General features: G+C 33.8%; 1 protein-coding gene across 6 annotated transcripts in view; it reads left to right on the top strand.

Moving 5' to 3' along the window:
* STXBP5L (syntaxin binding protein 5L) overlaps positions 1-17,516 on the top strand; it is a 381,900-nt gene that overhangs the window by 214,732 nt on the left and 149,652 nt on the right. For all 6 annotated transcript variants that reach the window (XM_025475838.3, XM_025475864.3, XM_025475854.3 and 3 more), the window contains 4 exons: positions 630-784; positions 5,855-5,927; positions 15,984-16,131; positions 16,964-17,031. In XM_025475838.3, coding sequence (XP_025331623.1) covers positions 630-784; positions 5,855-5,927; positions 15,984-16,131; positions 16,964-17,031 — 444 coding nt within the window. The remainder of the gene's footprint in view (positions 1-629; positions 785-5,854; positions 5,928-15,983; positions 16,132-16,963; positions 17,032-17,516) is intronic.

Here is a 17,516-nt window from a genome sequence, read left to right on the forward strand (position 1 = left end):
CCCCACAAAAACTCCCTTATATAGAATTTTCATGTTACCTTTTACCACTCTAAGCTTGCTATTGTCACATTTAATTTTATATTAGAATTTTCTTCTTTTATCCCACATGCCAAATGGTTAATATGATAGACTAACATAGCTTAATATTCTAATTGTAGTGATACAGAGTTTTGGAAATTAACTAATACTGTGAAGATATCCTTTTGAGTCAATGAGCACCTCTACCTCCCTCCAACTTCTCTACCTTCCCCCAACACACCTTATCACCTTTAGACTGATTCATTAGTAATTTTACTATTGGGGAGGGAGAAACAGTCTCCCCACAAGGAGCCCAATGCAGGACTCGATCCTGGATCTCGGGATAATGCCCTGAGCCAAAGGCAGATGCTCAACCACTGAGCCACCCAGGCATCCCCATTAGTAATTTTAATGGTGAGAATTCACATCCAGAAAAAGGGAAATGGTAGAATAGTAAGTCTTTTGGGTGAGATATTTTGGGCCTGGAAAAATGTTTGCTGTCAAACTGCATTGTGTATAATCCCCACCAAACTTATTGTTCATCAGCTCAGTTCTATGATATTGTATCATCTTAAAGGATTCTCAATCTCATACCTTTTTTTTCTATATAGTGAACCATTCATAATATTTTCTGGTGGATTGTCCTATGACAAAGCTTGCAGAAGACCAAGTTTAACCATCATGCATGGAAAAGCAATTACAGTGCTTGAAATGGATCATCCTATTGTTGAATTTCTTACTTTATGTGAAACACCCTATCCAAATGGTAAGTAACAGAAATGAAAATACTAATGTTAAAATTCATTTTTGAAGCAAGTTCCTAATAAAATTAAGCTTAAATATTTTTAGTTTTGGCAGCTGACATCCACTGTGGTACAACATTGTGAGCTACAGGTGCTGGAGCAAGTTCCGCAACTGTACCTACTTGACAAACTGGAAGTAAGACAGATGTAGTACAGCGGTGCTGGAGTTTCAGGTTCTTATATCAGGTAAGTGCTTTAAACTTTGATAAGGATGGTGGAAGCTGAGCTGGGAGGGTCCGATAGGGGTCCAGGGTGAAATCACTTGGGGAAACTGAGGTCTCCTAATAGCCTCTCCTAGACCAGCTCCACCCATCCCATTCCAACACTAATCAAAGTTAAAGCACTTACCTGATATCAGTGATCTGTAACTCTGGTGGTAGTGCATCTGTTTCACATCTGGCTTTGCTTCAGATGCAACTGCAGCACCTCTGATTACTCTAGGATTGCTGATGTGTGGTTAGTGATTTATTTTAATTTTGAGAATAATTAGAAGGGCATTTGGGAAGAGGGATGCATCCTGAATATAAAGGCTTTTTATAAACATAAAAATTAAACTTATGTACAAACTGTATGATGAAAAAAAAACTGTATGATGAAATCTAATAATAAAATATTTTAATAATGAAATCTAAAAACTGAGAAGGGTGAAACATAAGCGAAATGAGTTTATGATTAAAACAACATAATATATGTGTATATAGATATATAACTACAATTTCAAGAAGAAACATATAAGAGAAAGAACACTAGACTTGGAGACACAATATTTGGTTTTATGATTTAGGTTTGTCATTCACTAGCTAGGGTAAGTCATTTTACTTTTATGAGTTAGAGTTATCATTTTTAGAAATAGAATAATAATATTAACCCCACATGATTATTGGAATGACAAAATGAACATATTTTATAACTATGAAGATCTATAAATTGTTTTATTACAATTGTATTAATTTGCTTTAAATTCTTTAGTTTCATATTTAAAGATAGGATGAATTGACATGCAATAACAGTCAATGTGGCACTTTATTTCCAGAATTGCTGAGACAGACAAGTTACCTGTGTTGTTAACGAATCAACAAATATTTATTAGATGCTTCTATGGCCTCAGTATTACAAAGACTTATTGAGAATACAGACGAAGCATGAAAGTGATCTCTGATGTCAAATCACATAAAATCTAGTTGGATGAGGGAAATAATTATGACTTAAGTTTAAAAATATAACACTTAAGTGTTGAGTTATGGGTCAAAGTTTAAATAGTGTACTAATTTAAAGGCTAGTCAGATAGTCAATAGCTGAAATATTCTTGCAAAGCCTCATGGAAAAAGTAGGCTTTAGATAGACTTTGAAGAATGACTTGGCACATGAAAAGGATATTGAATAAAGGTTTTAGAATTTATAAGGTTTGCTAGAGTGAGATCAACTTAGAGAAAAAAATGAAAGCCTTTTAGAGGTATTTGGAAATAGCAAGCTACAGAGAAGTTTTGAGAAAATATTGAGATGGAAGAAAACAATGTTTTTAGTAAAATTGGCCAAAAAAGGAGTATATGGGTTGGGGATATAGGATACTGAAATCTTAAATTCCAGATTCTAGCTGGGCGGTTTTTATGACAATGTTCATTAAAATGGTCAAGATCTGAAACACAGTAGTGCCTGAAGGAATGGAAGAGGAAACCCACTGAATTTGGTCACCAATGTCATAGATAGTGGCATGATAGATGATAGATGAGTCAAAGATAACATTTTAAGAGTAGTGGTTTCAGTGATGGCTCAGTTGGTTAAGTGTCTGCCTTAGGCTGAGATCATGATCCAGCGGTCCTGAGATGAAGCCCTACATCTGAGCCCCTGCTTTTCTCTTTCCCTCTGCCCCCTCCCCCTACTTGTGCTCACTCTCTCTTCTCTCCCAAATAAATAATTTTTTTTCAAAAAGTAGTAGTTTTATATGCGTTAACAGTTTTTGGAAAGAGAGAAAGATAAGTCTGTTATAAGTCAGAGTTGCTTAGCAGAAAAAGAAAAGGAAATGTTTTTTAATATTTATTTATGACTTATCAGAATATAGATGTTCTTTAGAGTCGTGAGAATGCATGATAAAAGAACAAAGGGAGAAAGAACAAACAGAAGACCAAAAGGATTTAAGATTTAGGAAAATGCCTCCTATTAAAGACCTTAGAGAAAAATGTATGTGCCAGTAATAGAGACTGACAGTGTTTGAACTCTGCAACCACACATTTTATGTGTGTGTATGTAAATTTCTGCACATCAGTAGAGATGTTAGGATAATTTCTAATAATTTTAAGTAAATTATGTCTAATCACTTCCAAGCAACAGATATGTCTTTGTCTTTCAGAGTAGTGGTAATGAGGATGGAATTTTTATTTGTCAGGAGCTAAGGGAAATATTTTAACTTTACTCAGCAAAATATATTTTATTAATATTTCTGGTTAAATCACTAATACATGAGAATGACAGAAAAGACCCTATAATGCACATTAGTGTATAATGAAAACTTACTGCCCTTCCAGAAATGACTATTTCTAAGTTTCTTAAGTGTTCTCCCAGAAAGTTTATGCCCATGTGTATTTATCTATGTATGCATTATCTCTTTTTTTGTACAAATGACAGCGTATTCTATGTGCTATTCCATATTACACCTTTTTTTCACTTAGTGTATTTTGATTATGATTCCATATTAGCAAATATGGAACTTCATTCTTTTTTACAGTCACATAGTGATAAATTTTACACATATGTTAAAATTAATTTACTAACAGTTTTTAATATTGATAAACTACTTGTGATATCTGACAATTCAATTCAACTTGTTTTTCAAAGAGCAGAAATTTCTCATCTCAGGGGTATTGCTCAGAGTAACTAAGCAACTATACTCAGAATTTGTCAATTTCACATTTACATTTAACAGTATCTGGTCCTCTACAAGCATAAGCAACTATTGCATTTCTCTTCAGAGAAATAGTCATTATGATGAGCTTTTTACCTGTTGGGGGCTAGGGTTAAAAGACTGGGCCTGCTCAAAAATAAACCAATCTAATAGAGGAAGTGATTCTATTGGCATCTACTGATCATGTACTATGTGTCAGGCTTTGCATTGAACATCCTCATATACATCTAATCTTCATAATAGTCTAAGGTAGTTATTTTGCCATATTAATAAATAAATAAATTGAATTGAATTGAGCTAATAAGTTAATGAATTTCCCTATTCAAACTGTTAATAAATAATAGATACAAAATTGAACCTAATACTGACTCCTAAGGAAATCTTTTTATTCAGAGGTTACTACAGTACAACAAGTACTTCTACAAAGGTGAAACTTTTGCCACCAGTTTTTATTATTTGAAAAGAAACAACTAAAACTGATATACCTACCTAAAGTGATAAAATAGATATAACTACCTAAAATGATTATGAATTTTTCTCATTCATGGCAGTGTCTCAACTATTTTATTTTTGTAGCAGTTGCTTCCCAATCAATGACTGTCTCTTAAAAAGAAGACAAATGAGTAGTACTATAGAACTCCAGTGTTCTTTCAACTGAAAAACAAACCAACCAAACAAAAAACAACCATTTTTTAACCCTAAAACCCCTAAATTCAAAAGCACTAAAGTAATGTTGAAAACTTAACACAGCTATAAGAGAAATAGAGGAAGCCTCAATTCAAGAACAGATTGAATGGCAAATAGTATGAAGACTGCATACTGTCCTATAAATGTGCACCCAAACAAGGGTATACTCCTCAGTTTTGGGGTTTCTGTTTCCAGTTTTTCTCTCATGGCATGCGACTTGTAAATATGAATAGGTTCTATAGCTCCTCAAGACTATAAAGGCCTGTGAAGGACTGTGAAGGCCATCTCTTCCAGTTTCCCACTAAGACTTGAATATTCTGAATAAAATTCCTGCCAAATGACCGTTGAGGTTAGGATTAAATACTTTTTAAGTAGCTAATAGAAACTACTGGTATAATGAAAATACATGGGAATTTAGAATCAGAAGGCCTGGGTTATAATTCCAGCCTTTTCAGTAAACTAGCTTTGCAAATTTGTGCCAATCTCATAACCTCTTAGGACTTCAGTTTTCTCTATGAAATGAAAAATAGCAATACCTGTTCGAGCTACTGAGAATCAAATATCATATATGTAAGACATTTTTGTAAATACTTTTTTCTTTAAATTGAGAACATGCCTTTCCTTTATTTGTCACTATCATAGATGGAAAGCAATGTCTTCCCTGACCACAATAACTAAATTAGTGCTTTCCAACTAACCACAAGTCATTTCTTATACCATTACCCTTGACATTTTTTTTTCATAGCTCACATTATTTTCTGAATTTATCTTGTTTACTCCTTCATGGTTTGTATACATCCCTACAAAGCCCTAGAATGTAAACTCCATGAAAATAGGACGTTGTCAATTTTATTTTCCACGTATCCTTTGTTTTGAGAATAGTTGGTGGAACATATTGAAAGGAGGAAGTGGGGGGAGTTTAGATTTAGGAACTTGAAAATCCTAGACTATCCTCAGATTCCCTGCCTTTTTGAGGTATATACTCTTAGGCACATATCTTTAAATACATGTTAAATCACACTAAATTGAAATTACATTTTTTAGTATAAGGAGTGTTGCTCTCATCGGGAAGGCAGAACTATTTTCTTAGAACAACTCCTTGTACGCATGAAATCAGATCTAAAATGGAAGGTTATGGAATAAGATAAATGTTTGTGAGACAGAGATAACACTGTCTTCAAATAATCTACTACTATTACCACCTCATGATTATTGAGAAATGTTTAACTCTATGCCTATGCAACTTCTCATTTTCATATTCCCAGTAATGATCTTAAAGTCTGAGAAACACAATATTTTTTTGAAAGTGCTCTTTGTTTTTCTTATTTTGGTTCATATTTTGGTCTTCTGAAATAATTTAAATAAGTTTTGTGAGGAGATAAAGGAAATGAAAGTTTGGTTACTTTATAAAATATGAAAACTTCCACTTTTTATTTTTTACTTGTAGAATTTCAAGAACCTTATGCTGTTGTAGTACTTCTGGAGAAAGATCTCATTGTAGTTGATCTGACACAAAGCAAGTAAGTTATTCATTTACAGATTAACACTATTTTTATAATCTCATTACAACTAAAATACAGGAAGATGTTATAGAGAATTGACATTAGTATATGTTAGATGGTAAATATTCTTTATGTGGAACATTGTTAGGCTAGAATTTTAGGAATGTAATTGGTTTAATAATAAAAACTAAACCAAGAGAGTTTAGGAAACACACACAATTGTAACACATTTTAAAGGCAACACCTGTTGTTTGGAAAGATGCATTTAGAGTCTGAGGATACATAAAATGGACCACATTTCTGCCGTTAACCTAAGCAAACACAATTGTTACGAAATTTTTATGGTGTACTACATGGCCATCTGCTAGACTATTGACTAAAGGAAAATGGCACATTAGAAAAGTTTTATTGGACTATTGCAGCAACAATACAGAAGAGCAGGATCTCAAGGGTAGAGAAGATGGAAGTCTTTCACTTTTTTATTTTTCATTATGTTGTAGGCAGTGAAACAAATATAAAATATTGCTGTTAAAGTGGCACTCTCAGCTCCATTACGTGAACAGTAAAAGCAGATAAAATTGATGAACACTGTCTTCTTGCAGCACATTTTCATAGTAAATGATGATAGGCATGAAACTGATTTCCCCTCACTTTTTTCTTTTTTAATTGAAGTATATTTAACAGATAATGTTATACTAGTTTCAGATGTACAACATATTGATTCAACAATTCTATACAATACTCAGTGTTCATCACAATAAGTGTAATTACCATCTCTTGCATTACAATATTATTACAGCATTATTCACTGTATTTCTATGCTGTACTTTTCATCTCCATAACTTATGTATTTCATAACTGAAAGTTTGTAGCTCCTAACCCCCTTTATTTCATCACCAGCCCATTTTGTCTCTTTGGCAATCACCAGCTTGTTCTTTGTATTTATGAATCTTTGTTTTTGTTTCTTTGTTTACTTGTTTTGTTTGTTAGATTCCACATGTAAATGAAATTACATGGTATTTTTCTGTCTGACTTATTTCACTTAGAATAATACCCTCCAGTCCCATCCATGTTGTTAAAAATGGCAATATCTCATTAGTTTTTATGGCTGAGTAATATTCCAGTATCTATCGATCGATTGATCAATTGATCTTCTTTATCCATTAATCTATCAATGGATGTTTAAGCTGCTTCTATATCTTGGATATTGGAAATAATGCTGCAATAAACATAGTGGTGCATTTATCTCTTTGAATTAGTGTTTTTGTTTTCTTTGGGTAAATACCTGATAGTATGACTACTAGATCAGATGGTATTTCTATTTTTAATACTTTTAAAAACCTCCATACTGTTTTGCATGGTGCCTGCACCAATTTATATTCCCACCAACAGTGCACTAGGGTCTCTTTTCCTCCACATCCTTGACAACTTTGTTGTTTCTTGTCTTTTTTATTCTAGTCATCCTGATAAGTGTAAGATGACATCTCATTGTAGTTTTCATTTGCATTTCCCTACTGATTTGTGATATTGGGCATTTTATCATGTGTCTGTTGGCTATTTGTATATCTTCTTTGGAAAAACGTCTATTCAAGTTCTCTGCACATTTTTAATTATTTGGGGTTTTTTTCGTGTTAATTTGTGTAAGTTATTTAAATATTTTTGGATATTAACCTTTTATCAGATACATCATTTGCAAATATCTTCTCCCATTCAGTAAGTTATCTTGCCATCTTGTTGATTGTTTCTTTCACTGTGCAAAACGTTTTATGTTGGTGTAGTCCCAATAGTTTATTTTTGCTTTTATTTCCCTTGCTGGAGGAGATATATCTATAAAACTGTTTCTATAGCAGATGTCAGAGAAATTACTGCCTATGTTTTATTCCAGAGGTTTTTGGTTCCAGGTTTCACATTAATTAGGTCTTTGAATTTGTGTGTGTGGTATAAGAAAGTGGTCTAATTTCACTCTTTTACATGTAGCTGTCCAGTTTTCTTAGCACCATTTTTTAAGAGACTGTCTTTTCACGTTGCATATTCTTACTCCTTTTATTGTAGATTAGTCAATCATATAAGCATGGGTTTATTTCTGGGCATCCTATTCTGTTCTGTTGGACTTGTGTTATGTATCTGTTTTGTTTTGTTTTGATTGCCAGTACCATACTGTTTTGATTATTACAGCTTTGTAGTATATCTTGAAATCTGGAGTTGATGAGATACGTACAGTTTTGTTCTTCTCAAGATTGCTTTGGGTGGCGCTTGAGTGATGCAGTCAGTTAAGCACCCAACTCTTGGTTTTGGCTCAGTTTGTGATCTCAGGGTTGTGGGATTCAGTCCCACATGGTGGCCCATACATTTTTTTTTTTGTACGTCTTTGTCTACTTTTGGTATCATAGTAATGTTGACCTTATAGAATGAATTTGGAGTTTTCATTTCTCTATTTTTTAGAATCATTTAAGAAAAAAATATTTAACTCTTCTTTAAATGTTTGGTAGAATTTGCCTGTGTAGCCATCTGGTCTTGGACTTTTGTTTGTTTAGAGTGTTTGATTGCTGATTCAACTCCATTACTAGTAACAGTTCCGTTCAAATTTTTGCTCTTCCTAAATTAGTTGTAGAGAATTATGTTTCTAGGATTTATTCATTTTTTCTAGGTTGTCCAATTTGTTGGCATATGATTCTTCATAATATTCTTATAATCCTTTGTATTTCTGTGGTGTTGGTTGTTTTCTTCATTGCTGATTTTGAGTTGTTGTCTTTTTTCCTTGATGAGTCTGGTTAAAAGTTTCAGTTTTGTTTATCCTTTTAAAGAACCAGCTCCTGGTTTCATTGACTTTTTCTTTGTGTGTGTTTTTAACCTATTATTTTATTTATTTCTCTCTAATCATTATTATTTCCTTTCTTCTTTCTGGCTTTCAGCTTTTTCTGGCTCCTTTAACTATAAGGTTAGGTTGTTTAAGGATTTTCATCTCTTGAAGTAGGTCTGTATTGCTATAAACTTCTCTTAAAACTGCTTTTGCTGTGTCCCAAAGATTTTGGACTATTGTGTTTTTATTTTCCTTTGTCTCCATGTATTTTTTTATTTCCTCTTTGACTTCTTGGTTAGTAGCACGGTGTATAGCCTTCATGTGTTTCTGTTCTTTCCAGATTTTCTTACAATTGATTTTCATTTTCATACCATTGTGTTTAGAAAATATGTTTGATATATTAGTCTTCTTAAACTTGTTGAGACTTGTTTTGTGACCTAACATGATCTATCTTGGAGATTCCATGTACAATTGAAAAGAATGTGTATTCTGTTGTTTTTAGATGAAATGATATGTATATATCTGTATACATCTGGTCTGTTATGTCATTCAGAGGCACTATTTCCTTTAGATTTTCTGGCTAGATGATCTGTCCATTGATATGTGAGGTATTAAAGTCTCCTACTGTTATTGTATGACTGTCAATTTTTTCCCTTTATGTTTTTTAATATGTGCTTTATGTATTTGGGTGCTCCAATTTGGGTACATAGGTATTTAAAATTGTTATATCATCTTCTTAGATGTTCCCTTTATCATTATGTAGTGTCTTTCTTTGTTTCTCATTAGTCTTTGTTTTAAAGTCTTTTTGTCTAAGTATTGCTACCCCTGTTCTCAGTCTGTATGTGTCTTTAGGTCTGGCATGAGTCTCTTATAAGCAGCATATAGATGTGTCTTGTGTATTAACCATTCAGTCATTCTAGGTCTATGATTGGAACATTTAGTCCCTTTAAAGTAAATTGTTTTCTAATTGTTTTTGTAGGTCTTCTCTGTCCCTTTTTCTCTGTCCCTTTTTTCTCTCACTCTTTTCTCTTGTGATTTGATGGCTTTCTTTAGTGTTATGCTTGGATTGCTTTCTATTTATTTTGTGTAGGTTTCTGATTTGTGGTTACCATTAGGTTCATATATAACATCTTATGAGTATAGTTGTCTATATTAACTTTATGGTCACTTAAGTTCAAATGCATTCTAAAAGCATTAAATTTCTACTCTGTTTCCATGTTTTATGTATATGATGTCATAATTTACATATTTTTATTCTGTGTATACCTTGAATGGTTTTGTTAGATATAATTATCTGTTTTTGTGTTTTAACCTCCATAATGGCTTTATAAGTGATTAATCTACTACCTTCATTAAACGTTTACTTTCATCCATGAACTTTCTCCCTTTCATAATCTTCTTCTAGTTATGGACTTTTCTTTCCACTCAAAGAATTCCCTTTAACATTTATTATAAGGCTGGTTTAGTGGTAATGACCTCTTTTAACTTTTGTTTGGGAAACTTTTTACTCTCCTGTTCTGAATGGTAATTTAACTGGATAGAGTATTTTGGTTGCATGTTTTTTTACTATATCATGCCACTCTCTTCTGGTCTAAAAAATTTCTGCTGAAAAATCAGCTGATAGCCTATTGGATTTACCTTTATGTAACTTTTTTCCCCTTTTGCTGCTTTTAAAATACTATCATTACTTTTTGCCATTTTAATTATTACATATCTTGGTGTGGACATTTTTGGTTGAATATTGTTAGGGGCTCTCTGTGATTCCTGTATCTAGATGTCTGTTTCCTTCCCCAGATTAGGAAAGTTTTTAGCTATTATTTCTTCAAATAAGTTGTAATGCCTCCTTCTCTTTTCTTTTGGGATCCCTATAATATGATGTTAATACTCTTGATGATGTCACTGAGTTCCCTTAACCTATTCTCATTTTTTATTATTCTTGATTGGTTGCTTGCTTTCCAATATCCTGTCTTCCAGATTGCTTGTCCATTCTTCTGCCTACCCTAGTATGCTGTTTATTCCCTCTTGTGTGTTTTTATTTTGGTTATTGAATATTTCATCTCTGCCTTGATCTGTTTTATATTTTCTATCTCTTTATTGAAGTTCTCACTAAATTCATCCATTCTCTTCTGAAGTCCAGTGAGTACCTTTATAACCATTACTTTGCATTTTTATCAGGCATACTGCTTTATCTCTTTGCTTTGCTTAGGTCTTTTGCTGTGATTCTGTTCTTTCATTTTGTTCTCATTTTGTCTAACTCTATGCTTGTTTTACTCTGTTAGGAAGGTCAGTTATATCACCTGGTCTTGAAAATAGCAGCCTTGGATAGAAGAAGCAGTCCTGTGGTGCCCTTTAGTGATATTACCCCTAGTCACTAGAGCTAGGTACTCCTTGGGTGTAATCTCTAGGGGCTGTGTGCACCCTAGTTTATGGCTGAGCAGCATCTTCCCTCAGCCCAGTAAGCTGCAATGATCCACTTTGCCTGCTTTGGGTGCACTGGATAGGGTTTGGTCCCTGTGCTGCTGAGAGGCCTACAGTCTCTGTGGGCTTGTAGCTGGGTGGGGCAGCAGTAAGGCTAGCTGTCTACAATTAACCTCTGCAGAGGCACAGCCAATAGCAGGGCTTTCTCTATGTTTGATCCACACAGGCTTTTATTGATGGGTGGGGCCAGGAACTAGATTAGGTATTTGCAGTCAGCCTCTTTACTATCACTGTGGGCATACTGACCAAGTAGGGCACTCTTTATCTCTTTCTCTCTCTGCATAGCTGCTAAAAGCCTTAGTTGCTGGAATTGTAGGTATGCTGCTGTGTGGAGTTATCTCTTCCTCTCTCCAGGGCAGGAGTCATTTTAGAGTGGCACTGATCCCTACCAGGGAAGATTGCAGGATGTAATTGGTAGGAGCTGCTTTGTAGGGATGTCTGCAGAGGCAGGTGGGTTGGATGGGGTATGGCACACAGTGCTAGTAAGATAGGTGGAGAGTGTTAGGGCTGGTTTGCAAGTGTCCAGCTATCTAGGCTGGGGGATGGGAAGAAAAAAGACATCCACTAACATTTGTTCTTGGAGAAAACCCTGAAGATCTCTGCCTCTCCATGCACATTCTGAGATTAGTAAAATTTCAAACTACTGCTTCTATGCTGTGTCTCTTTTGGGGTTATTATGCAGGATCTTTAAGGGCAGAGATTCAGTTTCCTATCTCCCTCTGGCTTTCCTGAGTTAAGCTCCACTGGTTCTTAAAGCCCTGTGTAAATGGAGATTCTTCTTCCCAGAGTGGAACCCCAGTGCCTGGGATGTCTTCTATGGGATCTAATCTTCCTTCCCCATGCTTTTGGTATCCCTTTCATTTGTGTTTAGTATTACCAGGGGTTTGGTTCTCAACATATCTCTGCCCCTCTTCTTCAGTATGGCCTCTTCTCTACAATTAACTATGGAAAGTCTATTCTGTCAGTCTTTATTAGATCATTTTCAGAGTTAGTTGCACAGATGTAGTTGTTATCTTGGTATGTCCATGGGACAAAGTGAGCTCAGGATCCCCCTACTCTGTTTCTGATTTTTCCATCATTCTATGCAGAAGTTTTGTACATTCTGTCACCTCTATATTATTGATTTTCCCTTCCTTTTTCTTCTCATTAACATCTTTTCTGTAAGAAACTCAACTCAGATATCATTTCCTCATTAAAATGTTTCATTACCTATGTAATTTTTTTCAAATACCGTTACAGACTCTCATATTTCCCTTGCTCCTCTCCTTCATAACTCTGAAACAGATAAAATTTTCTATTTGTTTATTACTGCTTTAAAGATTCTCTACTAGACTGTAGGTATCATGGAGGAGGAGCTTTTTCTGCATATGGAGTAGGTTCTTAGTAAATTTTTGTTGCATAACTTACAGCCTGAGTGCTACTTTCTGTGTCATTTAAAAATGTTAGGGACAGGGAACCTGGGTGGCCTAGTTGATTAAATGTCCGACTCTTGATTTCAGCTCAGGTCATGATTTCAAGGTTGTGGGATTGGGCTCCATTGGGCTCTTCACTCAGCGGGGCTTCTATTGGAGATTCTCTTCCCTCTGCACCTCCTCACCATGCTCGCTCTCAAATAAACAAATCTATACCAAAAAATGTCAGAGCCAAAGTTCTTCTTTATGCTCATTTATAGTATATAATATTTCAGTTTTTTGAAAGGGATATAGGATTAGGGCCATCTAATTGGCTAATAGCTTTCAAGACCCTCTATACCTTTAATACTCACTGTTTTCAGTATATACATTTATTCTTATGGTTTTCATTATTACTTAAGTATTTGAATTGACATTTTGCTTTTTATTTAACATTTCACCTTTGGCAACACCATGTTTTAAAATCTATGTGACATTCCTATTTCATTGTCTATTACAAGAAATTTAACATATTCTCTTTCCTTTCAAATAGTTCCTAACCATGTTTCATGTTATTATATTGCAATTTTGTACTCCTTTTCAGATTAAACTCTTCTTCCCTTCCCCCCTTTTTTCCATTTAATTGTTTATATGAAACCATGCATTAGGGCTTACAAGTTTTTCTTCTTCTTGATTCCTTGGATTTATGTCTTTGCTTACATCTCCCTATCTAAATTCTTATAATACATTATTAGTTATTTTTTACTTAGCTATCTTTTTCTTTGCCAATACACTAATTTTCCCCATTTTCATGATATTGTTTACCTTGTCAAAAGTCTACCATTGTAACCTCTTGCTGTTATCAAATCCCTAGTTGTAGATGCAGTCATTAAGGTGATTAATTTATTTTACTTCTAATTCATCAATCTCAGAAATGTTAGATTTTTTTAAAGATTTTATTTATTACTCATGAGAGACATACAGAGAGAGAGGCAGAGACATAGGAAGAGGGAGGAGAAGCAGGCTCCATGCAGAAAGCTGGATGCGGCACTTGATCCTGGGACTCTTGGACACTCTGGTGTCCAAGTACCAGCAGTACCAGGATGCTACGGCCAAGGAGGAGGGGGAGTTCGAGGAGGAGGTAGAGGAGGAGGTGGCCTTGAGCTGATACCTGGTAAAGCGCGTGGAAGCTGTGTGAACTCTTTATTCGCTCACAACCTGTTCTCTGATAGCCATGTCTCTGTGTGCCCTCGCTCTTTTTCCTGTCTGGATGTCACATGCTGTACAGACGCCACCATTTTCATAGTGGAAAAAAAAAAAAAAAAAGGCATGAGCCAAAGGTGACGCTCAACCACTGAGCCACCCAGGTGCCCAGAAATGTTTGATTTTTACCCTGAAATAGAGAACCTTTGATCCATATATTTTAACCTATGTGCTATCTCTCTAATTTAATTACATTTATTTCTGGGTCCAGGTAGTACTTTAAAGTTTTTATTTAAATTCCAGTTAGTTAAAATATAGTGTAATATTAGTTTCAGGTGTACAATATAGTGATTTAACACTTCCATACAATGCTCATTGTTCATCACAAGTGAACTCCTTTATTTCCATCATCTATTTAATCCATTCCTTCACCCACCTCCCCTTTGATAACTATTGGTTTGTTCTTGATAGTTAACCGTCTGTTTCTTAGTTTGCCTCTCTTTCTTTACCTATGCTCAAATTCTTACATTTGAGTGAAATCAGATAGTATTTGTCTTTATCTGACTGACTTATGTCTCTTAGCATTATTCTATCCATGTCATTGCAAATGGGAAGATTTCATTCTTTTTATTACTGATTAATATTCCATCGTGTATATACTATATCATATCATCTTTGTCCGTTCCTCGGTCAATGGACATTTAGGCTGCTTCCATAGTTAGGCTATTGTAGATAATGCTACTCTAAGTACTGGGGTTCATGTGTCTCTTTGAATTAGTATTTTTATATTCTTGAAATAAATACCTAGCAGTGCAATTGTTGGATCATTGGATAATTCTAACTTTTTGAGGAACCTCCATACTATTTTCTCAAATAGCTGTACCAGTTTGCATTCCCACTAACAGTGGTAAGAAGCTTGTTCCCCTTTCTCTGCATCCTCGCCAACACCTATTGTTTCTTTTGTTGTTGATTTTAGCCAATCTGACAAGTGATAGGTCATTGTAGCTTTGATTTGTGTTACCCTGATAATGAATGATGTCAAACATCTTTTCATGTGCCTCTTGGCCATCTGTATGCTTTCTTTGGAAAAAAATGTCTTCAGATCTTCAGCCCATTTTTTAATTGGACTATTAATTTTTGGGGTGTTGCATAATTTATTTTGGATACTATCAGATATATCATTTATTAAATATAATGTGCTCCTTTTCACCTGATTTTGTATATACTGCTATTATATACACACACACACACACACACACTACTATTCTTATCTGAAATATAAATCTGCAGCATTTCAAATGGAAGGCAAGTAAGAAAATCCTTGCCAATACACACACACACATCATACTCTCCAGAGATTGGACTAAGTTTTAAGTAAGTTCCTAATAATTAGGGGAAAATTATTTTACTAGACCTTAAACCCTCAGGGGAAAAAGACCTTATTAAGAAGTAACATGAACATATGGATCTAGAACATATGCAGCGTAGACTAATACTCAATGCCCTCTACTACAGTACCTGTTACATCTGGTACCTAAGAAGTGCACAATATATTATGACTATAAGAATTCTTAATGTGGTTCTATACTGATACTCATTTTAAATATTATAGTGAGCCTGAGGATATGAAATTTACTGCATCCATAAGTCTGTATTCCCACTATGTTCTCTAGTTAAGTTTACATTGGAAATTATCTTAAACATATGTAATCATACACACACACAGCAAACTCATCTTTCAATTACACCTACCAAAAAATCACAAATACTTGCCTGTGTATTACCTCACTAGGAAACACATGTCAAAATTATTAAGATATTTTAACATTTCTATTATGTAAATATTTACATGAAATTGTACATAGATAAAATACCTGACATGCTTTAATACATTGATGAAGTCAGTTTAATGAATACATTTTCAATTTGATATAATTCATTCTCTCCATATTAGCAAAGTGGCGTCACTGTGGAATTTTAGAATTACAGAAAAGACAATGAATTTATTCAAGTAAAATTCTACTAGTATTCATATTCTGCTTTATAGATAAATATTCTTAAAAGACCATTCTTGTTCATGTGATCCTTATTTTATAATTAAGTGAAATGTATAATACTTAGAAGATGTTAGGATTTGTTATAAAAGTTATTTCATTTTTTTCTCTTTAAAAAATATACTAATATATTGTCTTCATCTGTTAGTTTTCCAATCTTTGAAAATCCGTATCCCATGGACATTCATGAATCACCAGTTACATGCACAGCATACTTTGCTGATTGCCCACCAGATCTGATTCTAGTACTCTACTCTATAGGAGTCAAGCATAAAAAACAAGGATACAGTAATAAGGTAAAAGTAACAAATTTCCTGTTCTTTTCTGACCTTCCCTATAAGAAGACTTGAACTAAATTCTTTTGAGTTCATAAGCTGGTCTCCATAAAAGACATAACTTGTGGAATTTAAATTTTCTAAATACTATATAGCCTTAAATCTACAAGAATATAAATTTCTTATATACTTATTATATGCTTATGTAATGAGATATACTTATTTCTCATACATATTTATATACTAAGTATATAAACGAGTGTAGTTTTTAATTATTTTAGAACAAGGAGTATGGTTTACAAAATTCAAGAGTCAACTCTTTTCAGTTAATGATTTCTTATTCAGGTGGTTAACAAGGCATAATTAACAAAGTCATTTATTAAATAACTTTCTAAATTAATTTCATTTTTTTGTATTTAATTACAGGATTCAAATACTTAAAACAGTAATAGACTATGATTTGTATTTGCACAAGGCTGTTGGAATGGGCAACTCTGGGGGTACAATTTACATAGTATTCTGTGTTAACAGAACTATGATAGTTTGGTAGCACACAGGCTATGTTGCAAATGTAGCAACACTGTATCTGTATGATTAAAATACTTTTTAAATACTTTGAATATATATTATCATTTATATAAAAATTTATATTTTAATGAGATGGAATTGTACATTTGGGATTGTTCAATTAAAGAATTAAAAGATAGCATACACTTCATCCTTTGCTAATATACAGCTATTTCTTTGTAAAGTGAATCTTTTTCTGTATTTTAAAATGTTTTTATTTAAAAATTTTATGCCATTTAAATTTTAAAAATAAAACTCATAAATTCTTCCCGGATAATCTATTTAGGAGTGGCCCATCAGTGGAGGAGCGTGGAACCTTGGAACACAAACATATCCAGAAATTATTATTACTGGGTAAGTGGGATGTGATTTGTGACTTTATCAATTCATCAGCAAAAAGATGTTCTAGACAATACCAGAAATAGCACTACTTCCTATAGCAACTGACTTCATGCTCTAATATTAGGAATGAAAATAGAGACATAACAACAGATATAGATGACATTTAAAAGATTATAAGGGCCTCTGTTTACTAGATACATAATATACTTTTTCCTATAGTACTACCCAAAGCCCTGGGTATTATATATTAAACAAACATAAGATGACTGGAAAAGATGGAGAGAAGTGAAGGTGTTTAGAGCCCCCAACACTCAAGAAATGACATGGTGGTGAATGTTCTGGGTTTTCTTTTTGCTTCATATATCCCAGAATTGGAGCTGAGGAAGCTGGCAACTGCCAATGGGCACAGACAAAACAATAAAAAAGCCCAACAAAAGTAGCACTCTCTAGCCAAATGATGAAGTAAGGGGCAACCTCTCAAGACAGAAAATTGTTAG

Source organism: Canis lupus, chromosome 33, assembly GCF_003254725.2.
Source record: "Canis lupus dingo isolate Sandy chromosome 33, ASM325472v2, whole genome shotgun sequence".
NCBI classification, from domain to species: domain Eukaryota; kingdom Metazoa; phylum Chordata; class Mammalia; order Carnivora; family Canidae; genus Canis; species Canis lupus.